The sequence below is a fragment of the Nycticebus coucang genome, chromosome 18 (genome assembly GCF_027406575.1).
Source record: "Nycticebus coucang isolate mNycCou1 chromosome 18, mNycCou1.pri, whole genome shotgun sequence".
Classification (NCBI taxonomy): domain Eukaryota; kingdom Metazoa; phylum Chordata; class Mammalia; order Primates; family Lorisidae; genus Nycticebus; species Nycticebus coucang.
Window position 1 is genome coordinate 29,305,471 of NC_069797.1, and position 27,215 is coordinate 29,332,685.

Sequence of the window (27,215 nt, forward strand, 5' to 3'; positions counted from 1 at the left end):
GCCACCCTCCATATATGGGGCTGGCACCTTGCCCACTGAGCCACAGGTGCTGCCCCTTCACACCCTATCTTGAGTCTTAGGTTAAGCTAAAATGTCACCATTTTTTCTCTCTTCCTCACTTCTCCCTAAATCCTTCCTGCTGAATCTCCCCCCATGATAACCTATCACTCACCTAGGGAAGCCCTGAACCCCGCTGCTTGCCCACCTGTTCTTTCACCCACACATGACCATCATGAGTGCTGCCACACAGCACCCTTCGTTTGGCAAATGGAAAAATCAAAGTTCAAAAAGTGTGATCCATTCAAAGTTACATGGGCAGCTGTGGTGTCATGCAGGACTAGAAATATAGGATACAGGAATGGGTCTAGACCCACCCACATAAGAGTCTTAATTGCCTGTAAAATACAAATGATGTACCTATTCATAAGATTATTGTGAGAGAACAATTGAAAAAACACTATGTCCACCTCCCCATTCTGATTAATGTAGACATAGGGTTTGATTCCAGAGGTCCCTGTTTTTCCTCTACCTTTCTCCTTCCTTACACACTCCTGCCCCAGCCTCCTGGTGTAGCTACTTGTCTGGGAGGGGTGAGCCCAGCAGTGATGAGAGGCGGAAAGGGGAAGGGGGAGTGCTCTCCATCCTCTTGGCCTCAGTCAGGATATGGCCGCTCTGGGCCCACCCCAACTCGCTGGGTGGAAACAGGAAATATGTGAGACTTGGTGTGCACTGGGTCTCTGTGCCTGGCTCCACGGCTGATAAGGGCCATTGTGTAGCCGTCGGGGATGAGCCTGCTCTGGATAGATGTGCTTCCCAGAGGAAGGAAGGAAGCTTTGCTGGCCTTTCCTGGGCGGAGGAAGCCATGGGGAGGGAAAGGAAGGGTGCCTGGGAGAAGATGCCTGCCATGGGGCTGTCACTGCTAGGGCAAGCCCATCAGACTCTAGCCCCTCCCATGCCAGCATCTGCCTCTGGAAAGATCTGTTTCCCCCAGACATTTCCCCATCCTCACTTCCTATAAGGAATGCCTAGAGACCAGGGGGCTCAGTCTCAGGCCAGGAAAGTGTCAGCTGTGATTTAGCACAACAGAAAGGAACATTAAGGGTGGGGCAGCACCTGGGGAGATGTGAAGAGCAAGTAGAGCTAGAGGTTGTCCATACCTAAGGAGCCCAGGAACTATCCCCCCACCCCCAAGTGTTTGAGGCTCTGAAGGAAAGGACAGGGGTCTCCTCACAGTGTCCTGCTTTTCCTGACAACTCCCTCTGCCTGGCATGATCAGCCCTCAGCAGCCCTGGCCTCTAAAACTCAAGGGGCTCACTTGTGGATGTGAGAGGATGCCAAGTTAGGGTGATGTGCAGGAGAGGCAGTGGGTATTGAAGGATCCTCTCAGCGTAGGGAAGGATGTGCCTTCTGGTTTAGGGAGTGGTCACTATACAGTAGCTGATACCAGAGAGTGGGCGGCAAGGAGAGACTCAGTCATAAAGTTGGGGGGAAAGGGGAAATGCCTCCTACCCTTTGACCTGGAGTCCCCCATGGATGGCTGTATCAGCTCCTCTGGTTACCTGGGACAACAAGCATTTCCTCCATCCCTCAGCCCCTCCTCTTCCTGCCCCAACCCTCCCAGCCAAGAGGCCTCCCAATCAGACCTGGACTGCTCCAGCTGTGTCCTGAGGAGCTGGACCAGCCACATCCCCTGGGGCTGGAGTTGAAGCAGAACCAAGTGGCCATCCCAGCGATAGACCATAGATTCCTGGCTCCAGGCAGCTTTGCACGCAGGCCCCAGTGCTCAGCACACTGGCTCTCCGCAGGAATGGCACTGCAAGTGGAACTGATACCCACCGGAGAGATCATCCGTGTGGTTCACCCCCACAGGCCCTGCAAGCTTGTAAGCTGGGATGCTGGGGGCTGGGAGGGAGGGTGGCAGTGTCTCCCCCAGGCCTGGCAGCTCCCCTCAGGCAAAGCCCTGACGTGAGTGGTGAAGAAGGGTTCTGGTCCTTGGGAAAAGGAACAAATTAGACAAGAAGGGATTAAGTGGAAGGAAGGAGTAGGGTTTAAGGGCCACTAGAAGCTGGAGTATTCATAGCTGAGTCTGGGTTGGAAGGCCTTCTCCAACTCCCTGAACCTCAGTGGGCTAGGCTATGAACTGGACACAAGCCGGCCACGGCTGCTCTGAGGTCAAAGGACTAGAGCATGTAAAGTTCCAGGCGCATAGTACAGGCTAAGTTAATACTCCTACCCTTTTCCTGTCCGGTCCGAGGGACAGGGACTGCCCGATGACTCAGAGTAGTAACGTGAGTGTGGGAAGTGGGTGAAGGAAGAGAGGTAGTTAGAAATGGGGAAGAAATGCCCTTGCCTGGCACGCAGGGGGAGGTCTAGTTTTCTCTAGAGATGCACAAGGGCCCTCTAGGAGAAGGCAGAAGTCCATCAGGCGCACCCACCCACCAACACTACAAGGTCTTCGGGAGAGTGTGCACCTGGGCGCGTGTGTGTTTGTGTGTGACTAACGCGCCTAGTCCCAAGAACTGGTTGGGTCTGTGCAGCACCAAGCCCTGGCGTAAGAGGGCCGCCAGGGCGGGGTCCTGGGCTAAGGCCTGGGCGGGGCGGGGTGGGAGGGCGCGCGCGCGCGAGCGCGCGCCCAGGTCTAGGCCCTGCCCGGGATGACGACAGGCGGCAGCCCGGCCCCTAGCAGGCCCTGGGCGGGGAGTGTCTGCCCAGGCCGCGGACTCCCGAGCCCGCCACACCGCCCAGCCCGGCCCCCACCCACGCGCCCGAAGAGCCGAGCCCGTGGGTACGTGGGGCACAGGCGCGGGGCGGGCAGTGGCCGCGTGGCCCCAGGAGGCTTTTGCTGTCCAGCGGGTTAAGAGAAAAGCAGGCGGCCGGGCGCCTAGCCCGGGCCGGAGCTACCATGAGGGAGGCGGGGGTCGCCGGCCTGGATTCGCTTGGGCTAAGGATTACCCAGTCCGGCCAGTAAGCAGTCCCAGAAAAGGGAGGCGCGCAGACTCAGCCCGGTGGAAACTTAGATTTCTTTTGAAGGTAGGTAAGGTGAGAGCGGAGAAGAGCCCTTGGGTTGCGAGACCCAGGTACCCTGCGCGCCTGTCGGGCCCCTCCCGCTGTCCTGCTCTGCCTCGGGGTTCCGGAGAAACCGCTTGAGCGCCGCCCCTTCCCGTTCTCCGCCCCCGGAGCCCAGCCATCCAGTGGCTTCTGCGTGCTTCGGTGCGTGTGAGTGTGTGTGAGTGTGACGGGTGAGGGGCTCTGAGATGAATGGGAGGATGAATGGCTGGCCCACAGCCTTTTTCACTTCGGCATGCTCTGGCCTCCGGCTCATACTCGCAGGCTCTGAGATTCATTCATTCATTCAGGCGTCCAAAGGGGATGGTTACTGAGTCTCCACTGTGCGCCTAGCTGGTTGTATGCCTGGAGGGAGCAGTCTCCTGGGAAAGGCCGACAAGGAAATAGGTGATTAGTGCCGTTGGGATAAGGAGAGGCTGTGTGTTCCAGAGAATCAGGAAGGAATTCTGGAGGAGGTGATACCTCAACTGAGTCTCCAAGAATCAATAAGAGTTGGTGAGGTGGGGGAGCAAGGTGTGCTGGACCAAGGAAGTTGCAGGTGCAAAAGGCACAGAAGCTTAGGAAACCATGCGGTAGGTGGCTGGTGGCAGGATGCAAGAGGCTCCTGCTAGCTGTGTGTCTTGGGTGGGTGGTAGGGGAGGGGTGGGGACAGGAGAGGGCCACCTGTGCAGTCACAGTGGAATGCAGGGGCTATGGAGTAAACTGAGGACAGTGGGGGCTGCAGGAGTCCTGATGAGAAGCAGTGGGTGTGAATCACGGGCCTAGCACATGGAAGATGGCCTATAAACCTTCATTCTATTAACCTGAGATGTTAATTGACTTGATTTGTAAGGGCTGTGGGGAAATGGATTGACAGGAGGAAGGTGAGGAGGCCAGTTGGGAAGTTGCTGTTTTGGCCTAGGAAAAGAGCAGTGATGGAAGAGCTGAGGAGAAGTTCAGCAAGTGGTGACTGTGGAGGGGCGGTGGGGGAGGAAGGCCTTTTAGTGCCAGGCTTGATGACCAGCTGGAAGCACCGCCCTCCTCTCTGCATAAAGTATACTGAACAGGAGAATAGGTAGGAAGCAAGGGGCTCTGTTTACTTTTGCTAGACTCTCAGGCAGAGGTGTCTGGTAAAGAAAAGGCCCATGGGGGCACTGGCCCCATATGCCGGAGGTGGCGGGTTCAAACCCAGCCCCAGCCAAAAACTACAAAAAAAAAAAAAAAGAAAGAAAGAAAAGGCCCATGGTTCTGGAGCTAGAGTGTACATCCCTTGTTTGGGGCCCTGTGAGCAATCAGGACAAAGACCCAGAGTCCCCATCTTCTCCTCATTTCCCCTCATAACAATTCCCTGAAGCCTGGAACAGTCTTTAGTGGGGCACCTTAGGCCTGGATCCGCTGCCATTGAGACAGGCTGTGGTTGCCTGTTGCTCCAAGAGGCAGAAAGGCTGCCTCAGTGGAAATTATTTTATAGCCTCAGTCTAGGGTTCCTCAGAGCATCCCCTTCAGCCCTTGTGCCCCTGGGATACTGGAACATTTGAGGCTTTCAACTGCCCCAGATGTCAGGGTTGGAGGCGCCTGCCCTGTACTAGCTGAAGGGCGCTAGATGACCCAGGTCTGCTGAGCTGCCCCATCCCCAGTTGTTCCAGTAAAAACCTCCTAAGTGGGAGGAGACCCAGAGGTAGCCTTGGGAAATAAGTTCTGGGTCACTCAGGGTCCATAGCTATACCCTAACCTGCAGTCAGCCTTTAGGCCCAGGGCCATTCTGGGGTGGGGGGTGGTCTAGAGGCCATGGCCCACTCCCTACCTGCTACCCTTAAGGCCAACATCACACAGAATCACACAACACCGAAGGGCCGGTACTGGTTCACTGAGGAAGCTCACAGCCTGGCAGAGTGGCCCTGTTAACCGTATGAAAACCGTAGGGAGAGGATAGGAAGTCAGGGTAGCCTGACAAAGTAGTGAGTGGTAGGGTTGCCGAGTTCCCGTCCTACTCTTACTACTAGTCCTGAGACCTTGAACAAGTCACTACACCTGCCCAGCCTTAGTTTCTTCTTCCAAAATGGATTAATAATAACAGACCTCCTGGCTTGGCTTGGGGGCACTGAAGGCAGTAACTAAGAAAGCGCAGAGAACCCTAGCAGCGCCAGGCGCTGCAGCCTTAGATGGTGTCTTCACACCCATGGTTCCCCGCCTTCGGGCTCGCGCTTCTGTCCAGGGAGGCGCGGTAGGCCGGGGGGCCACCGGGGCTGTGGCCCGCCCGCGACGGAGACGCCCCTTCCTTCCGCCGCCGGGCGGTGGCTGCGGGGGCGCCAGCGGGCATCCCGGGAATGCAGCGGTGCAGCTCGCGGATTGGGGGGAAGCCGGCCGGACCCCAGTGCTCGCGGATTCCCCTCATTCCAGCTGCTTGACGCGGCGGCGGGTGGGGCGGGGCGGGGCGGACACTGCAGCCGCGAAGCTCCGCCTCCAGCCCCCTCCCCTCGGCCCCCGACTGGCTGGAGGCCGATCTGGTGGCCCCCTTCGCAGGGGGTGGAGAGCCAGCGGAGCTCCTAGTAGGGGCTCTGTGGACCCTCTGCCCCGAGTCTTCTAAGGCGGTTTTCCTTCAGAGTCCGTCCTGGATTTTAAGCCTGGGGGCACAGCAGAGGGCGCCCTCTTCCCCATGAACACGCTTCTGCAGCTGGCGTTTAACACACCCTTTCCCCGCCCACTTCCCAACTGCGCGCTTCTGCACCCTGTCCCCTCGCTCACTCCAGAGGGCCCCATCTCCCAGCTGGCGCTCCCTCCACCAGGTCCCCCGGGCCGCGGTTCCGGCTGGGCTGTTGTTCTTGAAATAATGAGCCTTCCCCGGGAGGATGCAGCCCGCACCTGCCACGGCCTCACCCCTTCCCCAGGGAGCCTAGGTCCGAGGCCCTGGGACTTTGGGTCTCAGCCCTTCCTCTACCTTAGCTCAAGAGATGATCCGCCTTTGTGTGCTTCTCGCTCCTTTATCTGTCCAGTGGGTGACAGGTAAAGTGCTCGAAGCTCTTGTAACTGGCAGACGCGCCTGTCTGAGGGGCTTTCCCCACTAGATAAGTGGTGTGACCCGCCTGGCTCTTAGGTCTGCCTCCAAGCACGTGTGGAATGAGTGTCAAGCGGAGAGAACAGAGGGGGAGAGGGCAGTGGTGTTTACAGAGCGCCTGGGAGATTAGCGCATTATCTTCAGCTACACATCACTTTAAGGCAGGTATCGGCCTCATTTTAAAGATAAAGAACAGGCTCCAAAAAGTTAAGTGACTTGCTCAGTCATGCTAGTAAGAAAAAGGCAAGGTTTTTCCAAGCAGTAGACATAGCCATCCTCACCAAATGGAGTGTTAGCTAGAGTTCGTCCCCAGGGCAAAGAAGGGTTGGTGCCCCAATGGAGCCCAGCGAAGGTGGGGCAGCTGGAGTCTGGTTTGGGAAGAGGGTGTACTGGGCAAAGGGTGTGGAGGGAGACAGGAGAGGAAGGCGCCCTCCAGAGGGAGAAAGGGGAGAGGCCCTGGGGCACAAAGGCCCGAGTAGGCGGGGGTGGGGGGTGGTCCGAGATGAGGGAGAAGGGTGCTGACCCCATATGCCGTAGGTTATACGCGAATTTCCAGATGGAAAATTGAGATCTCCAGGTACGCTCCGCAAGGGCACCCTGTGGCGTTCTCTGTTCCTAGGGCTCGCGCTCCGTGCTGACGAGGGAACCTAAAGAGATTTTTTTGGAGTTTAAAGTCTAAGGGCCCGTCCCCTACAGTGTGTATGAGGATGGACAGTGTCCCGCATCCAGGCTCCGCCCGCCGGCCCTGGCGCGCCGGCCGTATTTGGACATTTCGTTCTATTTTTAACTTTCCCGGGACTCGAGGTTGGGGGGGAGGGAAATCCTGCTTCCTCTGGGATCCACCAGCCTCAGCCCCTCTCCCGCGCCTGGCCTGGCGGCATAGTGTAGACACAAGCCCGGAAATGGGTTCCGGGTCTGTATAGACGCGGAGGCCGCGCGTGTTCCGGGCTCCACCCTGGAACCGACGACGTCCCTCCTGGAAAACCTGACTCAGGCGGAGCCTGGCGGGTCAGGGTGCCCCGCCCCCGCTCGCCTCCAGCCTAAGGGCCCCTTAGCCCCTACACCACCCCCACCACCTGGAGAGGGACCAAGAGTCCCGGCTCTGAGGGAGATCGGGGAGTCCCGCGCCTCTGGGGCCTGTGGAGGAGGCGGTGCGGGGGAAGGGCCGGCCCCTCCCTCGCTGACGCCGCCGCCGCCACAGCCGAGCCCCGAACTGAAAGCGCGGGCAGCGGGTCGCCGGGCCGGCCGGGCAGGATGCGCTACCGGGCATCGGTGAGCCAGGGTGGCGGGCAGGGCGGGGGTCCCGGGGGTCCCTCCCTGCCTCGCGGCGTCGCCTTGGCCTGGCCAGGAAGCGGGCGCGGCCCAGGAATTTCGGGTGGAAAAACGTCCCGGAAAGTTGCAGGGGGAGGAGGCTGAAGGGGGGAGGGCCGCGGGACGCTCAGACCCGGGGGTGGGCGATTAGCTCCTGGAGACTGCTGAGAACACCGAGACCCCTCGCCCAAGGACATAGGAGGCAGGAACTCCTGAAAGATTTGGCGACAGTTTTGGGGTGGGGCTGGGGGGGGCTGTAAGGGACAAGTCTGGGATAGGCAGGCCCCCGGCTCTGAGGGGTGCCCCAGGCCAGAGATCTGGGCCATCTGTGATCAGAGAATTCCTGGTGGCCTCTTTGAGATCCATAACCCACCACCACCACCACTTTGCTCCTCTCTGACCCTTGACATTCTTAGTGTCAATTTCCTAGAGCCCCAGACCCTTTTGGAGCAGGGAATCGCAGCTTTGAGTGCAGGGTGAGGGCCCTGCTGAATCTTCCAGAACTAGAGGCAGCTGGGCTTTCTGTGGTAAAACCCCCAGCCCTGGAGGCTTCTCTGGACTCTCAGGGGAGGAGGTGTCTGGGGAGCCTAGCAGCTGGAGGCAAGGGAGTGGCCCCAACTACTGGGAGGAAGAGCACCCCCTTCTGAATGGGTGTTGAGCTCAGCTGTGGTGGGAGGCCCTCTGAAGGAATCCCTGTTCTATAGTCTGGGGGTGGCCTCTTTCTTGCTGTTAAATACTCTAAACCTGGAGATTTTGGTGGGTAGGGGTGGGAGAGCTGGCCCCACCCTGTCTGCAGAATTTGCCCTCCAAAGCACCTGTCACACGTGGCACCAAGCTCCACAGCTAAGAGACCTGAGATCACCTGGTCTAACTCAACTCCTCCTCCTGGAGGAGGAAGCAGAGACAGGAGGGGATTTGTCCAAGGTCAACAGAGCATTCTTTCTGCTATTTCAAGGTGTTCCTTCTCCTGATACCCTTTTTCTACACAAAACAAGTGCCTCTCTGGATTCTGCAGCTGTGCTCCATGACCTCTGGGTCCTGTAAGCTCCAGAGTCTTGTGTCCAGGTCTCATGTGGTCTCTATTCTGTGTACCTGTGTCCTCAGTGTCCATGTGCTAGCATACTAAGACCCAGGTCTCTGCATATGGCATGTTCTGTGTCTTTATTTTTGAGGCAGAGTCTCACTTTGTCGCCCTCTATAGAGTGCCATAGCATCTTAGCTCACAGCAACCTCAAACTCTTGGGCTCAAGCGATTTCTCTTGCCTCAGCCTCCCAAGTAGCTGGGACTACAGGAATCTGCCACAATACCCAGCTATTTTTAGAGACGGGGATCTCACTCTTGCTCAGGCTGGTCTGGAACCCGTGAGCTCAGGCAGTCCACCCACCTCGGCCTCCCAAGTGCTGGGATTACAGGTGTGAACCCCTGTGCTCGGCATGTTCCGTGTCTTGTATCCAAGCCCCATGCCATGTGCCCCTACTTCTTGTCTTAGTCCTACAGGTGTGAGGAGGAGGAGGACTAGTAGCCTTACCCTACCCTGATGGCTCTGACCCTTTTTCATGGCTCATTCTCTGCAGGCCCTGGGCAGTGACGGCGTGCGGGTAACCATGGAGAGTGCACTGACCGCCCGTGACCGGGTGGGGGTACAAGACTTCGTGCTGCTGGAGAACTTCACCAGTGAGGCAGCCTTCATTGAGAACCTGCGGCGGCGGTTCCGGGAGAACCTCATTTACGTGAGGCCTAATGGGGAGATGGGTAGGGGTCCTGGGGGTCACAGACATGGGGCTGAGGAGGAGTCTGAGGTAATAGAAGCCTTTTGAGACAAACTTCTGACCCTCTTCTCCCAACCCCTAGACTTACATTGGCCCCGTCCTGGTCTCCGTCAACCCCTACCGAGACCTACAGATTTACAGCCGGCAGCATATGGAGCGTTACCGTGGTGTCAGCTTCTACAAAGTGCCGCCTCACCTGTGAGTGACTCCTCTCTCTCCATCTGAGATAGCCCCACCTGACCCTCACTCTAGCATGACCCCTGATCTCCCACGTGGGTGAGTTACTTACTATTCACATCCATGACGAGTCCCACAATCTGTTACCCTAGTGATCTCAGTCTCCATTGGAAATGACTCTCTCAATTTCATCTTGTACCCCCACCCGGTAGGACCCTCAGTTCCTCCCATCTTCTCATACCCATGACTTATTCCCCAACTGTACACGGGCATGGCCCCCAACATTCACGACTCCTGACCCCCACCTATAAAACCTTCCAACCCTACTCGTGAGTGATCCCAGCCTCCACCTAAGTGACCTCCAACATCTGCACCTGTGAGTGACCTTCTCAGTCCATCATCTGAGCATGACCCCCTCTTGAACTGTAATCCACACCCACTGGGGTCCCCCTCCTGAACTCCCACCCACAAGGTAACTTCAACCAGTCCTACCTGTGAGACTCTGCCACCTGCAACCACTTGGCTTCCCCCCCCCACTCAACTCACTAATGAGCCTCTACCCAGGTTCGCAGTGGCTGACACTGTGTACCGAGCATTGCGCACGGAGCGTCGGGACCAGGCGGTGATGATCTCTGGAGAGAGTGGAGCAGGCAAGACAGAGGCCACCAAGCGCCTGCTGCAGTTCTATGCAGAGACCTGCCCAGCCCCTGAGCGGGGGGGTGCTGTGCGGGATCGGCTACTGCAGAGCAACCCAGTGTTGGAGGTAAGGGGACAGACAGCAGCATCTGAGGGGAGGCAGGGTCAGGGAGAGAATGCCAGGTGTCCCTCACACCCCTGCTCACCCCTAGGCCTTTGGAAATGCCAAGACCCTCCGGAATGATAACTCCAGCAGGTTTGGGAAGTACATGGACGTGCAGTTTGACTTCAAGGTACTTGTGGGTGTGTCAGGGTGGGGGAGAGGTGTTCCCCTGCAGTAGGCTCGGTATGTGTCAGGAACCTGCTCTGTGCCAGGTGCTACTCCAGGTGCTGGTAGAACAGCAGGGAAGCAGGAAAACGTCCTGCCTCCCAAGGTGATAGATGATAAGCAGAAAAATAATCATTTAGAGCTATGGCAGAAAATAAAACGAGTAAGGGCTAGGGGAAGGCAATTAAATAAGGCAGTATGGGGTAGGCCTCACTGAGAAGGTGGCATTTCAGTAAAGGCTTGAGGGAGACAGAGGAGCAAGCTGTGCACATACCCCTGGGAGAGTCCAGGCAGTGGGAATAGCCAGTGCAAACATCCTGGGGAGGGAGGGTGCTTGATGTGTTCAAGAACAGGAAGGAGGCCACATGGCCAGAGAAAAGAGCAAGAGGCTGAGGAACAGGAGGTGAGGCCAGATGGGGCAGTCCCTTTTGCGTCTTTGCAAGAGGTTTTTTTTTGTTTGTTTGTTTGTTTTGACTTTAAGTAGAAGGGGAGTCAGCAGAGGGTTTTGTACAGAAGTGTGTTGTGATATGACTTTCCTCTTTTTTTTTCTTTTGTGGTTTTTGGCCAGGGGTGGGTTTGAACCCGCCACCTCCGGCATATGGGACCGGCGCCCTACTCCTTGAGCCACAGGTGCCACCCATGACTTTCCTCTTAAAAAGATCACTCTGGCTGCTTTGTTGGGAATAGATGGTAGGGGAGCCAGGCCACGGAGGGAAACTGGTTAGGAGGCTGATATAATAATGCAGGTGACAGATGACAGGGGCTCAGACCTGTCAGGTGATAGCAATTGGATTCTGGATGTTTTGAAAGTTAAGGCAGCAGGATTGGTTGTCTGATTGGATACGGGGTATAGAAGAAAAAGAGGCCCCAGGTGAACTGCCAGCTTCCTGGTCTGAACAACTAGAAGGATGTGGTTATACTGGCCAAGATGGGAAGACATGAACAAGAGCTGTTGAATTGAGATATCTGTCAGGCACCCAGGTAGAGATGCCAAGGAGGAGGAGTTGAATCTCCCCCTTTCTTAGATGAAGAAACTGAGGCTAAAGGGGTGCCATGCTTGACCCCCACAGCTAGTGGAAGGGTGGAATTAGAGACCAGGAATGGCTGATCCTAAAGCCCAGGAGAACAGAGGAGAGTAGGGGAGATGAGCTCTATTCCCCATCCCTGACCAGCCCTGTGCCCTTCTCTGCCCACAGGGTGCCCCCGTGGGTGGCCACATCCTCAGTTACCTCCTAGAGAAGTCTCGAGTGGTGCATCAGAATCACGGGGAGCGGAACTTCCATGTCTTCTACCAGCTTCTGGAGGGGGGTGAGGAGGAGACACTGCGTAGGCTTGGCTTGGAACGGAACCCCCAGAGCTACCTGTATCTGGTGAAGGTAAGTGGCTGGCAGGCAGGGCAGGTGCCACCCAGGGGGCCTGGTGCAGGGCTGGCAACACAAGTGTGCCCTTCCTCCAGGGACAGTGTGCCAAAGTCTCCTCCATCAATGACAAGAGTGACTGGAAGGTTGTCAGGAAGGCTCTGACGGTCATTGACTTCACTGAGGATGAAGTGGAGGTGAGGCCTCTTCTGGGGACCCTCCCTTTCCCCTTTCTTCCTGTCCAGAGGTCTCTCTCTTTTTTTTTTTTTTTTTGAGACAGAGTCTTACTTTGAGCCACTGAACCTAGCCCTCTCTTTACTTCTACAATCCATTTCACAGCCAGCCACGGTGGCTCACGCTTGTAATCCTAGCACTTTGGGAGGCCTAGTTAGGTGGATTGCCTGAGCTCATGCATTCAAGATGAGACTGAGCCACAGCAAGACCCTGTCTCTAAAATAGCCAGGCGTTGAGGTTGCTGTAAGCTGTGAAGCCACGACACTCTACAAAGGGCAACAAAGTGAGAGTCTGTCTCAAAAAACAAACAACAAAAAAACCACTTCACTTCTGGTTCCCTCCTTCCCTCAAACACTTAACCACCTGCACCCTGCTGCATCACACCATTCATCTCATGGGGCTCTCTGCTCCCCCAGGACCTACTGAGCGTTGTGGCCAGTGTCCTACATTTGGGCAACATACACTTTGCTGCTGATGAGGAGAGCAATGCCCAGGTTACCACTGAGAACCAGCTCAAGTACCTGACAAGGGTGAGTGGGATGGATGGGAGAAGGGCAGGGGACAGGGCGGCAGGGGCAAGTCAGGTACACCCTCACGACACCCACGCCACACCCTTCACAGCTCCTTGGAGTAGAAGGCTCAACATTGCGGGAAGCCCTGACACACAGGAAGATCATTGCCAAGGGTGAAGAGGTAAGGCTGAGCCTTTGCCTCCCCAGCTGATAGGGCACCACATGTTTCAAGGTAGCCCTCACTCCCAGCATTCCCCCTTCCCTGGGGGGCTCAGAGAGGCATAGCAAGCTGGCCAAAGTCACACTGGAAGAGTGAAAGAGTGACAGAGGCTGGAACCAGACTCCTATCTCAGGAATGAAGCCTCTTGTCCCTGTACCAGCTTCTCGCAAGTGGCTCTCCATGCTTCCTGGGCATCCCTCCACCACAATCACCCAACCTCTGGGCTCACTGCAGCTGGGAGGGCAGGGTGGTCACAGCTTCCTGATCCTCTGCCCGAGCCAGAAGGGGAGGTGAGATGCAGAACTGTCTGTGGCATTCCTCTTGTGTCTCATCCTACGCTGACAGCTCCTGAGCCCACTGAACCTGGAGCAGGCTGCATATGCACGGGACGCTCTTGCCAAGGCTGTATACAGTCGCACTTTTACCTGGTTGGTCAGGAAGATCAACAGGTCACTGGCTTCCAAGGTCAGGCTTGGTCTGTGCTACTCCCAAAGCAGGCAGGGAGGGTGGTCCAGGGAGGGCTGGAGCTGGAGGGGAGACGAACAGGACCCATGTTCTCGGTTGCCTGGCTGGCCCTAGGATATTGAGAGCCCCAGCTGGCGAAGCACCACAGTTCTTGGGCTCCTGGACATTTATGGATTTGAAGTGTTTCAGCATAACAGGTCAGTGCCACCTGGCACCCTTATCCGCTGCCTGTCTCCTATTCCTCTGTCCTGGTCCTTCCCCTCTGTCCCCCAGCTTCAATCATTCCTGCCCCATAACTCCCCCAGCCAGCCTAGATCCTACTCTCTGTTCCTACCTTATCTTTTCAGGGATCTTGTCCTATCCTTCCCCTCTCCTGGTCCTTTGTTCCCCTTGAGCTACCCGTGGGCTCTTCTCTTCCCTACACAGCTTTGAGCAATTCTGCATCAATTACTGCAATGAGAAGCTGCAGCAGCTCTTCATCGAGCTCACGCTCAAGTCAGAGCAGGAGGAATATGAGGCAGAGGGAATCGCAGTATGTGCAAACTTGCGGGTGCCCCCCACGTACTATGGAGAGTCCAGGCATTGGGGCCCGATGGGAGAGGGTGCCAGGACCCCGCCATAATGGCTTCCCCCTTCTTTTTGCTGTCAGTGGGAGCCAGTCCAGTATTTCAACAACAAGATCATCTGTGATCTGGTAGAGGAGAAGTTCAAGGGCATCATCTCTATTTTGGTGAGTCCTTCGCTCCTCCAAGGCCCCAGGATGGGTGTTGGCTGGGAGAACAAACTCTCATCCCCTCATTCTCCAGGCTGGTGAATAAAGGGCTAGAGTTTGGGGATGAGCAGGGACAGGGCAGGGTTGTGTATGGACAGTGAGGTGCTGGCCCAGTCTGGAAGCTCTCTGTGGGAGGCTTTCTGTGTTCTTCCCCAGCCCCTGTGCCTCTCTGCATGGTGCCCCAATTTTCTCTACTGTCTGAAAGCTTCCCCATACATCCCTCCCCCATGCCACACCCCCAGGATGAGGAGTGTCTGCGCCCTGGGGAGGCTACGGACCTGACCTTCCTGGAGAAGTTAGAGGACACAATCAAGCTTCATCCACACTTTCTGACGTGAGTGGGGCTACAGGGCTGCTCAGGGTGGGGACTCACTTGGGGCAGAGGCTGTGGAAGGTGAGACACCTCCACAGTCACAAAACATCAGCCACAAGGAGATGACGGGGGGAGGTGCTAAGTTGGCACAGCTCTTGTGCATTCAGAAATCAAGAATCTAGTAGCATGGCTTCCTTATTATTTTTTGAAAATGAAACTTGCTAAGATATTATAGCTTCCTTATTTGGAAATTTCTTTTTATTTATGAAATCCCCTAAAGTAGGGAAGGGTAGAAATAAGCACCTCTGTCCCAGCTCGGTCCTGCAGATTTTGTGCACATCATCTCTTAGCCTGCAGTGACCCTGTAAGGAGATGTCCTTGGTGTTTTCTCCATCTTACTTAGGCTCAAAGAGGTGAAGGTATTTACCCAAACTCATCTGACATCTGGGTTGCAAAGCTAGAGCTCAGTCCCACGGTTGTCAAATGCCAAAGCTCTGAGGATTTTTTGCTTATTAGTATATTCAAAACTTGTTTCTGATTACAAAACTGATATTGCTCATTAGAGAAAAATTGGAATGTATGCAAAAGCAACTTGTAATCCTGTCATCCAGAGGTCATCACTATTAACAATGTAAGGCATTTCCTTCCTGCCTTTTTCTGTACATTTTTTTTTCCAGAATCAAGAATTTATTGTGTATAAGACTCAGGATAATGCTATATCCTGAGTGTGTTCCTGTATCATGAAACAGAAAATTTTCCTCAAAACACTTCCTCCAATGGCTCTCACCCAGCCTTAGGGACCTCTGGCCAGCCCCCAGGTTTCTACTGGAATTAACAAGGCTTCCAGGGACATCTCTATGCCTTAAATCTTTGTATCTCTGATTAGTTGCTTGGAATAGTTATTTTTTGGGGTTTTTTTTGTTTGTTTTTTTTTAAATAGAGTCTCACTTTGTTGCCCTGAGTAGAGTTCTATGGTATCATAGCTCACAGCAACCTCAAACTCTTGGGCTCAGCGAACCTCTTGCCTCAGCCTTCCAAGTAGCTAGGAATACAGGCACACCCAGCTAGTTTTTCTATTTTTAGTAGAGATGGGGGTCTTGCTCTTGCTCAGGCTGGCTTGGAATAGTTCTTTTTTTTTTTTAAAGAGACAGAGTTTCCCTTTACCACCCTCGGTAGAGTGCTATGGCGTCACAGCTCACAGCAACCTCCAGCTCTTGGGCTTAGGCAATTCTCTTGCCTCAGTCTCCCAAGTAACTGGGACTACAGGCGCCCACAATGCCTGGCTATTTTTTTGTTGCAGTTTGGCGGGGCCGTGTCTGAATCCTCCTCCCTCGGTATTTGGGACCTGTGCCCTACTCACTGAACCACAGGCGCCACCTTTTTTTTTTTTTTTTTTAAAGAGAGTCTCACTTTATCACCCTCGGTAGGGTGCTGTGGTGTCACAGCTCACAGCAACCTCCAACTCCTGGGCTTAGGTGATTCTCTTGCCTCAGCCTCCTGAGTAGCTGGGACTACAGGTGCCTGCTACAGCACCCAGTTATTTTTTGTTGCAGTTTGGCCCAGGGCTGGGTTCAAACCCACCACCCTTAGTATATGGGACCAGCGCTCTACCCACTGAGCCACAGGTGCCGCCCCTGGAATAGTTCTTAAAAGTAGTAGATGAGAGGGCTGCGCTGGTGGCTCAGTGAATAGGGCCCTAGCCCCATATACTGAGAGTGGCAGGTTTAAACCTGGCCCCGGCCAAACTGCAACAAAAAAACAGTGGGGTGTCGCCGAAGTCCAAGAGCTGGAGGTTGCTGTGAGCTGTGACACCAAGGCACCCTACCGAGGGCAGTAAAGTGAGACTCTGTCTCTTAAAAAAAAAAAAAAGTAGTAGATGAGGCCAGGCACAGTGGCTCACACCTATAATCCTAACACTCTGGGAGGTTGAGGTGGGTGGATTGCCCTGAACTCACAGGTTCAAGACCAGCCTGAGCAAGAGTGCTACACCACCACCACCACCACCCCACCCCACCCCCATCTCTAAAAATAGCTGGGTGTTGTGGCAGATTCCTGTAGTGCCAGCTACTCGGGAGGCTGAGCTAAGAGAATCATTTGAGCCCAAGAGTTTGAGGTTGCTGTGAGCTTTGATGCTAAGGCACTCTACAAAGGGTGACAAAGTGAGACTCTGTCTCAAGGAAAAAAAAAATAGTAGTAGATGAGCTAAAGGGAATAAACCTGCTTAAGACTTAAGTACTATCTTAGGGTAGATTACACTCTGCAAATGTAGTAAGCCTTTTGAACAGTCATACAGTGGCCAGAAGCAATGAAAGTAGCCCTCTGCCTGTGAGCCCTGGCAGTCCAGAGGCCTAGGTCTCGGTTCTGGTGTCTGTGCCCCTGGGCAAGGCTATCGACCCCTGATCCCGGGGGTTGCTGGCTCTACCTTGCCTGCTGCATGGCAGGCGGGTTATATAGCCTGGCCTTTGGCATGCTGGTTCCTGCTCATGAGGTTTCTGCAGCAGGCAGGGGGCACAGTTCAGGTCAGCAAACTATAGCTTCCTCTTCCCATCACCCCCAGGCACAAGCTGGCTGATCAGCAGACCAGGAAATCTCTGGGCCGAGGGGAGTTCCGCCTTCTGCACTACGCTGGGGAGGTGACCTACAACGTGACTGGTGAGGATCCTGGGACTGGGTCCCTACAGGGCCTGAGAGGAAAAGCTTTCCCCTCCCAGGGTTTCTGGATAAAAATAATGCTCTCCCCTCCAGGGTTTCTGGATAAAAATAATGATCTTCTCTTCCGGAACCTGAAGGAGGTGAGGAGGACATCGTGAGGGCGAGGAGAGTCAGGATGGGGACCAAGGAAATGTACAGCTCTACGCAGGAACCGGCCCTGCCTGTCCCCAGCTCCCAACCTGACTCGTGTTCTGCTCACACAGACCATGTGCAGCTCAAAGAATCCCATCATGGGGCAGTGCTTTGACCGGAGTGAGCTCAGTGACAAGAAGCGGCCAGAGACGGTACGGAGGACATGGGCCCTAGGGGGGCACGTATGCCCAAGTGTGAACGAGTCCCTCAAAAGCCCAGGAGCTGGCAGTGTATGTTTGAGTGTGTGTCTTTGGTGCTGTGTGTGCATCTGTGTGTCTGCAGGGGCTACCTACTTCTGTGTGGTGTGCACCTGTGTGTGCCTGTGTGTCTTTCTCTGAGTGTGGCCCCCAGGGGGTGCCTGTGTCTATAAGGGAATCTATATGTGTGCACCTGCTATGTGGACGCCCGTGCCCTTGCACCTGTCTCTGTAGGTGCTCTTGTGTGCTCACCCACGTGGCAGACATTTATAGCAGACACTGCTAAGCAATGTACAAAAATGAATAGGTACATTCACAGAAATGTGTGCAGAGTGCTTTGGAAACTTAGAAGGATCCACAGCAAACTGCCTGAGGGAGTAGAAGGAAAGAGGGGTCAGGGAAGGCTCCCTAGAGGAGGAAGCATTTGGGATAACTGGGGTGAGTCAATGTTTGTCAGGTGGACCTGTGGAAGGGCACTGTGGGCAGCAAGAGAGTCTAACAGTTGCATAGAGCGTCCACAAAAGGCTGAAAGGCCTGCCAGAGAGTGACTTCACTGAGAGGGGCTGGGAAAGACAAGTGTGCGCAATGGTGTCAGATGCAGGGAGAGCTCTGGCAAGCTAGGCACAGAGGTATGGCTTGCCAAGAAGAGGGTCAGGGCGGCCCCAGGAAGAGTAAAGTCAGTAGGTCAGTAGGTAGATGGAAGCTGGGTTGCTGCAGGCTGATACATGCTCACCAGGGAGGGCATGACGATATTGTGTTGCCCAGGGTCTGGCTCCCTGGGACCCCGCCCTCTACTGCTGCTGCCTACCTCACCCACTCCCTGAGTAATCTCATCCTCCTGGTCTCAGCATTTCCCTGCTGAGATGCTTGTGCACCCACTCCTGCCCAGGCCTCTCCAGCAAGCCACAGATTCGTGTATCTAGTGATCTCCCCACAGGCACCCCAGACTCTGTAAGAAATGGGACCTTGTCCTTCTTCCTCCTCCTCTGTTACTAACTCAAGACAGGGATTGCTCTCCACCACCCCCTGGGTATCATCCCTGGTTCTTCACTCTCCCCCATCCAACCACTGGATCTCGCTTGAGTACTTCTCAGCTCCTTCTCTTCTGCTCCACCCCTGCAACCACTGCTCCAGCTCAGACCCTATTGCTCCTCTGAGCTAGCCAGCCTCCTCCCTGGTCTCTCTACCTTCCCATCCTCACATCTGTTGTGGAGATATTTTCCAAAACGCAGGTCTGTTTCTGTCACTCTCTCAGTATAAGTTCCTCATTGGCTCCCTATTTCTCTCAGGATAAAATCCAATCTCCCCAATGTGGGTCTCCCATGACACTGCATTTGCCTACCTCTCTGACTCCACTTTTTTTACTCCCCACCTGCATTACCGGGAGTGAGTAAGGTTCCTAAGCCCGAGGATGTGGGGCGGAGTCTGCCCGTCCTCCGTTGTGAGGGTGGAGTTTGGAAGGAAGTTAGGGCTCGGCTGCTGACAAATCAACAGCTGCGGAAGGTGGGAGCGCTGTGCGGTGGTGCAGGGATCAGCGGCTTCAGCCCTGCTTCGGCAAACCTAACATTGCTCCTTGGCTTGCCAGGTGGCCACCCAGTTCAAGATGAGCCTCCTGCAGCTGGTGGAGATCCTGAAGTCTAAGGAGCCCGCCTATGTCCGCTGCGTCAAGCCTAATGACTCCAAACAACCCGGTAGCCCCTTCCGCCCCATGGGGCTTGGGGGCAGGGCTAGCTGTCAGTCAAGCTTGCTGACCACCCGTTACCCTCCCCCAGGCCGCTTTGATGAGGTGCTGATCCGGCACCAGGTGAAGTACCTGGGGCTGATGGAGAACTTGCGTGTGCGCAGAGCCGGGTTTGCCTATCGCCGCAAATACGAAGCTTTCCTGCAAAGGTGGGATGCCCATCACCTAGTCAGGGAAGGGGAGTAGAAGGGTGGGGCCCTCCTGAGGCCCATGAGAGAGGACAGTGATTCTCTGTCGCATTTTAATTTTTTTTTTTGTAGAGACAGAGTCTCATTGTACCACCCTCGGGTAGAGTGCCATGGCGTCACACGGCTCACAGCAACCTCTAACTCTTGGGCTTACGCGATTCTCTTGCCTCAGCCTCCCGAGCAGCTGGGACTACAGGCGCCCGCCACAGCGCCCGGCTATTTTTTTGTTGCAGTTTGGCCGGGGCTGGGTTTGAACCCGCCACCCTCGGCATATGGGGCCGGCGCCCTACTCACTGAGCCACAGGCGCCGCCCCGCATTTTAATTTTTTAAATTAAATTAATTTTTTTAGTATTGAGGCTAGATCTCTTTGTGTTGTTCAGGCTAGTCTAGAAACTCCTGGGGAAAGATCAGACTCCCTCAGCCTCCCAAGTAGCTGGGACTACAGGCAAGCACCACCAAACTCAGCTCTGAGCCTCAGAGATTTGAGGTCTCAGAGATGCTGAGCTGCTGTGCAACCCACATTAGGGACCCCTTGATGCTAAGCTTGGTAGAGAGAACCACAGCTCTGCCTTGCTAGAGCATCTACTTGCCTGTCACCAGAGCAGGTGGTACCAAGCCTAGAAGGAGGCCAGGGGTTTCCAAAGAGCTCAGAGAAGACAAAGCAGTTTTGGGATTATTCAGACTTAATGGTCTGGGGAGTCAATTAAGGTATGAATTCTATCTTTTTTTTTTTGGACACAGTTTTACTCCATTGCCAGGCTAGAGTGCTATGGCGTTAGCCTAGCTCACAACCTTAAATTCCTAAATTCAAGCAATCCTCCTGCCTCAACCTCCATGTAGCTGGGACTACAGGTGCCCACTACAATACCCAGCTATTTTTCTTTTCTTTTCTTTTTTTTTTTTTTTTTGTAGAGACGGAGTCTCACTTTATGGCCCTCGGTAGAGTGCCGTGGCCTCACACAGCTCACAGCAACCTCCAACTCCTGGGTTTAAGCGATTCTCTTTCCTCAGCCTCCCGAGTAGCTGGGACTACAGGCGCCCGCCACAACGCCCGGCTTATTTTTCTTTTCTTTGAGACAGAGTCTCACTTTGTCACCCTTGGTAGAGTGCCGACACCAACAACCTCAAACTCTTGAGCTGAAGCGATTCTCTTGCCTTAGCCTCCCAAGTAGCTGAGACAGTAGGCACCCCACTACAATGTTTGGCTATTTTTTAGAGACAGGGTTTTACTCTGGCTTAAGCTGGTCTTGAACCTGTGAGCTCAGGCAGTCCACCTGCCTCCATCTCCCAGAGTGTGAGGATTACAGGCATGAGCCACCGCACCTGGTCAATTTTTCTATTTTTTAGTAGAGATAGGTCTTGCTCTTGCTCAGGCTGGTCTCAAACTCCTGAGCTCAAGGAATCCTCCTGCCTTGGTCTCCCAGGGTGCTAGGATTACAGGCTTGAGCCACCACACCCAGCCAGTCCTCATCTTTAAAATGGGGTCAGTGGCGGCCCTGTGGTTCAGTGAGTAGGGCGCTGGCCCCATATACCGAGCATGGTGGGTTCAAACCCAGCCCTGGCCCAACTGCAACAAAAAATAGCCAGGCATTGTGGCGAGCACCTGTGGTCCCAGCTACTCGGGAGGCTAAGGCAAAAGAATCGCCTAAGCCCAAGAGCTGGAGGTTGCTGTGAGCTGTGACGCCACAGCACTCTACCAAGGGCGACAAAGTAAAACTCTGTCTCTATTTCTTTTTTTTTTTTTTTTTGGTAGAGACAGAGTCTCACTTTATGGCCCTTGGTAGAGTGCCGTGGCCTCACACAGCTCACAGCAACCTCCAACTCCTGGGCTTAAGCGATTCTCTTGCCTCAGCCTCCCGAGTAGCTGGGACTACAGGCGCCCGCCACAGCACCCAGCTATTTTTTGGTTGCAGTTCAGCCGAGGCCGGGTTTGAACTCACCACCCTCGGTATATGGGCTGGCGCCTTACCGACTGAGCCACAGGCGCCGCCCCAAAACTCTGTCTCTAAAAATAAATAAAATAAAATGGGGTCAGTGGCAGAGCAACCTTCTGGGCTTTCTGTCAACCATGTGCAAGTCAATGGGCTCATCCAGCAGGTGCCCAGGGAAAGCTGATTGGGCCCCCAGAGAAGGGTGCTGGCTGAAGTGGGAGCTGGGTACATTCCTGTTCCTCCTGTCCCCAGGTACAAGTCACTGTGCCCAGAGACATGGCCCACATGGGCAGGTCGGCCCCAGGATGGGGTGGCTGTGCTGGTCAAACACCTGGGCTACAAGCCAGAAGAGTACAAGATGGGCAGGTGAGTGGTGCCATGCCTGGTGTCTGGGGTGGGGGGCAGGCAACCCAGGCCTGATCACTGCTGCCCCCTCAGGACCAAGATCTTCATCCGCTTCCCTAAGACCCTGTTTGCCACAGAGGATGCCCTAGAGGTCCGGCGGCAGAGTTTGGGTGAGAGAGACACACTCTTGCTGTCCCACTGGGGGTCCGCTGTGGGAAGCAGGGAAGAAGTCACTGCCTTGGAGCCCTTCTCCCAGAAGTCTGCCAGCCTACATTCAGCTCCCCTTCTCCTTACCAGCTCTAGCCTGAGCCCCACACCCACCATCCTGCCTGCCTGCTGGATGCAGACCCCAGACATATTTCCACATTCATTTGCTCTCTTTCATTTACTGTCCTTCAACTCATTCACCCTCTCACTGGATAGCTTACTCAGACACACCCTCACTCATGCCAGTCACTGAGCTCAGGGAATGCCAGGCTCCCAACTGGCTTCCTGAGCTCTGGCCAGTGACTTTCTTTCCAACCACAGCCACAAAGATTCAAGCTGCCTGGAGAGGCTTTCACTGGCGGCAGAAATTCCTCCGGGTGAAGCGATCAGGTTTGGGGGCTCATGGGATTTCAGGAGGGGAGTGGGGTCTGGAGCTCGGGTGGGCCACTGTGGTGAGGAGATATTGCTCAGACATCTGTGATCTCCACAGCCATCTGTATTCAGTCGTGGTGGCGGGGAACATTGGGCCGGAGGAAGGCAGCCAAGAGGAAGTGGGCGGCCCAGACCATCCGGCGGTGAGTGCTCAGGCACCCTGAGGGGGCTGCAGAGCAGGGTGTCTGGGGGGGTTCATGGCCAGGCTTCTCATCCAACCCTGTCCCATCCCCAGGCTCATCCGCGGCTTCATCCTGCGCCATGCCCCCCATTGCCCTGAAAATGCCTTCTTCTTGGACCATGTGCGCACCTCTTTTTTGCTTAACCTGCGGCAGCAGCTGCCCCGCAATATCCTGGACACCTCCTGGCCCACACCCCCTCCTGCCCTGCGTGAGGTGTGTGGACCCTCCCTGCTCCGTTAGAGACCATCAAGGCCCTCAACGAAGGGGTCCGATTGTCAGGTGGCCAGAAGCACAATGCAGGAGTGTGTCAGGGGATGGTGGAACCAGGCCGCCATGAAGAATAAGTGCTCTTGAGAGCAACAAATTAGGAATGGAAGTACAGTCCAGATGTTATCCAGAGGCCTAGGGGTGGGTGTGTATTTGATGTCTTCAGAGGGAAGGGGCCAAGCTGCCTAAGTGCTCTGAGCTCCCTCATCCCCCCCAGGCCTCGGAGCTCCTACGCGAGTTGTGCTTGAAGAACATGGTGTGGAAATACTGCCGGAGCATCAGCCCCGAGTGGAAGCAGCAGGTAGGGAGAGCAGGAGGCAGGTGGGGAGTGGGCAGTGGGGTTAGGGAGCACAGGCATGGCACGAAGGGCACCACCAGGGAATATCTTACCCGTTCACTGTGCAACTTCATCTGAATGCCAGCCTGCGTTGGGCCTTGTATCCCAAGTGGAAGCTGGAGTAGATTTGGGGTGGCAAATAGTTTTATGTTGGTAAAGACTGCCTAGAACCCAGTGTTAAAGGCTGTACTGCTGGATGTGGTGGCGTGCGCCTGTAGTCCCAGCTACTCGGGAGGCTGAGACAGGAGGATCGCTTGAGTCCAGGAGTTCTGGGCTGTAGTATGCTATGCTGATTGGTGTCCACACCAAGTTTGGCATCAATATGGTAACCTCCCGGGTACGGGGGCTACCAGATTGCTTAAGGAGGGGTAAACCAGTGTAGGTCGGAAATGGAGCAGGTCAAAACTCCCCTGCTGATCAGTAGTGGGATTGTGCCTGTGAATAGTCACTGCACCACACCAGCCTGGGCAACATAGCAAGACCCCATCTCTAAAAAAAGGGGGGTGGGCTGTACCCTCACCCTGATTGATTACTAATGTCCTCCATGGTTACAGAGACTGACACTGGTGGTTGATGTGCCTTGTATTTGCCAACTCAAGTTGGATGGTGCTAAAGGACCCCCCCAGCTCAGATAAGCTATAGTAGCTTTGAGTATTGACAATCAGCCACCTGTAAGATCCTATGTTGTGGCTGAATCTCAGGGGCATCAGGGCCTCATAGGGTGGGCATCATTCCCAAAGTCAGGTCTGCAACATGACAGTGCTGTCATGACCCCTCTGGGGAGCTCCCTGCCTTGCTTGGGGAGGCCTGGAGTGAAGAAGAGGTAAGGCTAAGGGAATGTTGGTGGTAGGGCTCAGCCTTCTGGTGCTGGGACCAGAAAGGGGGTGAGGATGGCTGTCTCAGCACCTGTGATGGTGCCCAGCCGTGATGACATTCTCTCTACTCCCCTGTCTCCTCAGCTGCAGCAAAAGGCAGTGGCTAGTGAGATCTTCAAAGGCAAAAAGGACAATTACCCCCAGAGTGTCCCCAGGCTCTTCATCAGCACACGGCTTGGTGAGTCCTTGACTCCCCAGCACTCAAACATTCCTTGTAGTGTTTCTCCCTCCTACCTTCTCTGACTTCCCTACCCCCCATCTGTGTTGCAGGTGCAGATGAGATCAGCTCCAAAGTGCTGCAGACCCTGGGCTCTGAGCCCATCCAGGTGAGACCCGCCTGCAGCCCTCACTCCAGAAGAGTTCTGCTGCCCAGGGATGGGGGTCAGGCAGAGGCTGAAGAGATCACCCCTGGAGCCCCTTCAGCCTGTGTTCTGTCCCCAGTATGCTGTGCCTGTAGTGAAATATGACCGAAAGGGCTATAAGCCTCGCTCCCGACAGCTGCTGCTCACACCTAGTGCTGTGGTCATTGTGGAGGACGCCAAAGTCAAGCAGAGGATTGACTATGCCAACTTGACTGGTCAGTCGGTGTCCCAGGCCACAGGGGGAGCAAAGTCGACCTCTGCTGTGATCCTTGATCTCTGACTTCTGCCTTTGCCCCTCAGGAATCTCAGTCAGCAGCCTGAGTGATAGCCTGTTTGTGCTCCATGTGCAGCGTGAGGACAATAAACAGAAGGTGCCCCTTGGGGACTGGGAGGTGGGTAGTGGTCCTCTAACTCTGGGCAAGGCCTGACCCCTCCTATTGCTGTCTGGGCTGCCCAGGGGGATGTGGTACTGCAGAGTGACCATGTGATTGAGACACTGACCAAGACAGCCCTCAGTGCTGACTGTGTGAACAAAATCAACATCAACCAGGGCAGGTGAGGCTGGCGGGGGCCAGTGGGCCATGTGGGCAGACAAGGCAGGTGCCGTCCTTGGGGGTCTGTCTCTCTAAGGAAGCACTCGTTTCCCTCCAGCATCACATTTGCTGGGGGACCCGGCAGGGATGGCATCATCGACTTCACACCTGGATCAGAACTGCTTATCACCAAGGCCAAGAACGGGCACCTGGCTGTGGTGAGTGGGGTCTGCCTGATAGTCCTAGGGCCAGGGTGGAGCCTCCCACAGCCAAGCCTTCCTTGGCAGTGCTTGGCAGAGCCTAGGCACCTCATCCATGGGTCTTGATCCAACAGGTACCATACCAGTCCCTTCATCTTATTGCCCACCTGCGAGGGCCAGAGAGAGGGACTATTTGAGCCCCATGGTGCTGAAGGTTGTAAAGATGGCAGCATGTGGCCGGGTGCACTGCCTCATACCTGTAATCTTAGCACTCTGGGAGGGTGAAGTGAAGGATCTCTTGAGCTCAGGAATCCAAGACCAGTCTGAGCAAGAGCAAGACGCTGTTTCTACTAAAAATATAAAAACCTGGCTCGGCACCTGTAACTCAGCGGCTAGGGTGCCAGCTACATACACCAGAGGGGGTGGGTTCAAATTCAGCCTGGGCCTGCCAAACAATAATGACAACTACAGGGCGGTTCCTGTAGCTCAGTTGGTAGGGCGCCTGGCCACATGCAACAGGGCTGGTGGGTTCAAACCCATCTCTGGCCTGCTAAAAACAAAGAAATAGCCAGGCAGTGTGGCGGGTGCCTGTAGTCCCAGCTACTCAGAAGGCTGAGGCAGGAGAATCTCTTAAGCCCAAGAGTTTGAGGTTGTTGTGAGCTGTGATGCCATGGCGCTCTACTGAGGGTGACATAGTGAGACTCCTTTTTTTTTTTTTTTTTTTTTTGGAGACAAGCTATCCAGGCATTGTGGTGGGCACTTGTAGTCCAGCTACTTGGGAGGCTGAGGCAACATCACCCGAGCCCAAGAGTTTGAGGTTGCTGTGAGCTATGATGACTCCATGTCACTCTAGCCAGGGTGACAGAGTGAGATTCTATCTCGAAAAAAAAAAAAAAAAGGATGAGAATGTGGGGACAATCTGGGGCAACTGGGGATATGCAAGATGGGTGGAGAGGCCCAGTCTGGGAGGATAGCAGGCATTCTATGGGGGTAGGATCAGAGTCTCCAGGACAGGCCACTAGGCCCCAGCCTGTATCTAACCTATGAATGAATGCGAGTACCCAGAGCACCTTCTGTCCCTTCTCGCCAATTGGACTTCTCTCTCTGCCCTCACAGGTGGCCCCAAGGCTGAATTCTCGGTGATGAAGGTGCCCACTGGACCCCATCCCAACTCCCAATGCTTTGCTTATCTCCTCCTCTCCTTCCCAGTTACCAAAGACTTGAGCTTCCAGAGAGGGACCCAGGGACACCTCAAAGCCCACCTGCAAACTCCTCCCTCCTGCCCACCTCTCTTGAGGTAACAGCAGGGACCAAGGAGCTACCCTAGGAGTGGGCCAGGCCGGGCCACAGCAATAGGAAAGCTGGGGTCAGAGCAAACCATGCCAGCCCCGCTGCCAATGCCAAATATTTGAGAGAAGGGAACTTTTGCCGAGGTTTTCTCTGAGATTTTTTGATGCTTTATAGGAAACTATTTTTTGAAAAAGCCATTTTCCTATCCCAAGACACACTGGATGTGTTTTCCCTGACTCTAACAGGACAAGGAATGTAGCTGAGAGATTGGGTGGGCTGGGCTGGGCTCGGGTTCCCTCTTCCCTGGCCAGGCCACCCTCTCCTTGTTCCCATAGCACCTTGTCTGTCTGTTTACCTGCCTGCCTGCCCACCCACCAGCATTTTGCAGCCCACTCTGGCCTCCACCTAGGGGCTGAGACCACCTTCTTCCTGCCTTAAGAATGCCCTTTTAGTATCATCATCCCAGTCTAAGGGTGTGCTGGAGTGGGGAAGGGAGTCTTAGCCCATAGAACATGGAAGACTGAGAGATCATCTAGTGCAGCCTCCGGATGTTACAGAGCAGAAGACAGATGCCCAAAGAGGGACTTGCTCAAAGTCATACACCCAAAGAGGGGACTTGTCTGAGGTCATACAGCTGTGGCAAAACTGGGACTGCAGCCCTGTCCTCAGCATGCCTCACTGCCACTCCCAGGGCAGGGGGCCCCATAAAAATACAGGTCATATCTTATGTGTGCCTCAGGCTCCCTGACCAGCAATCACCTTTGGGGGCCACCAGGTGGGAGGAGAACTTCTGCCTGACTCCATGCCTTAGGATGACAAACACCCTGCCCACCCACAATGGCCCCATTCAAGGATGGAGGTCCTTTACTGGCCCCTGACCCCTTCCTGGCCTGGGAGCCTGGGAAAGGGGCTGGCCTTGGGAGGAGCTACATGGGCATCACCTCTTTCTGCTGCTTTCCCCCCACCTCTACCCCTAGAGGGCCTGGGGGCTGCCCACCTGCCTCTGTGCCCTCCAGGGGGTCTCAGCCCACTCCTGACACTTCTGCAATCCAGAGAAACACTAAATAAAGCAATATGTGTTTGCCAA

The 27,215-nt window shown here is 55.0% G+C and overlaps 1 protein-coding gene across 4 annotated transcripts; it reads left to right on the forward strand.

The window, feature by feature from the left end:
• The first annotated feature begins 1,621 nt into the window (after positions 1–1,621).
• Positions 1,622–27,215, forward strand: MYO1C (myosin IC). 4 transcript variants are annotated; one of them, XM_053567741.1, is made up of 32 exons: positions 1,622–1,882; positions 8,987–9,142; positions 9,264–9,379; positions 9,923–10,121; positions 10,207–10,287; positions 11,519–11,698; positions 11,779–11,877; positions 12,331–12,444; positions 12,536–12,607; positions 12,992–13,111; positions 13,226–13,308; positions 13,538–13,643; positions 13,761–13,841; positions 14,126–14,217; positions 16,754–16,848; positions 16,942–16,988; positions 17,112–17,192; positions 18,823–18,928; positions 19,010–19,127; positions 21,351–21,464; positions 21,537–21,613; positions 21,972–22,040; positions 22,141–22,225; positions 22,318–22,477; positions 22,749–22,832; positions 23,828–23,921; positions 24,014–24,069; positions 24,185–24,320; positions 24,406–24,476; positions 24,563–24,660; positions 24,757–24,856; positions 25,955–27,215. In XM_053567741.1, the coding sequence occupies exons 1-32, from the start codon at positions 1,808–1,810 to the stop codon at positions 25,979–25,981; spliced, it is 3,192 nt and encodes a 1,063-aa protein (XP_053423716.1). In that variant the 5' UTR covers positions 1,622–1,807; the 3' UTR covers positions 25,982–27,215. The 4 variants fall into 4 exon arrangements, with proteins under 4 accessions (XP_053423716.1, XP_053423719.1, XP_053423720.1 ...); XM_053567744.1 differs by lacking the exon at positions 1,622–1,882 and adding an exon at positions 2,662–2,785; XM_053567745.1 differs by lacking the exon at positions 1,622–1,882 and adding an exon at positions 2,798–3,030.

Excerpts from the sequence above, each read along its gene's own strand:
- MYO1C (XM_053567741.1), top strand. The coding sequence starts at position 1,808 with ATGGCACTGCAAGTGGAACTGATACCCACCGGAGAGATCATCCGTGTG. Across the intron at positions 11,699-11,778 it reads GCTACCTGTATCTGGTGAAG|GGACAGTGTGCCAAAGTCTC; the intron begins GTAAGTGGCTGG and ends CCCTTCCTCCAG. Across the intron at positions 21,465-21,536 it reads GAAGAGTACAAGATGGGCAG|GACCAAGATCTTCATCCGCT; the intron begins GTGAGTGGTGCC and ends CTGCCCCCTCAG.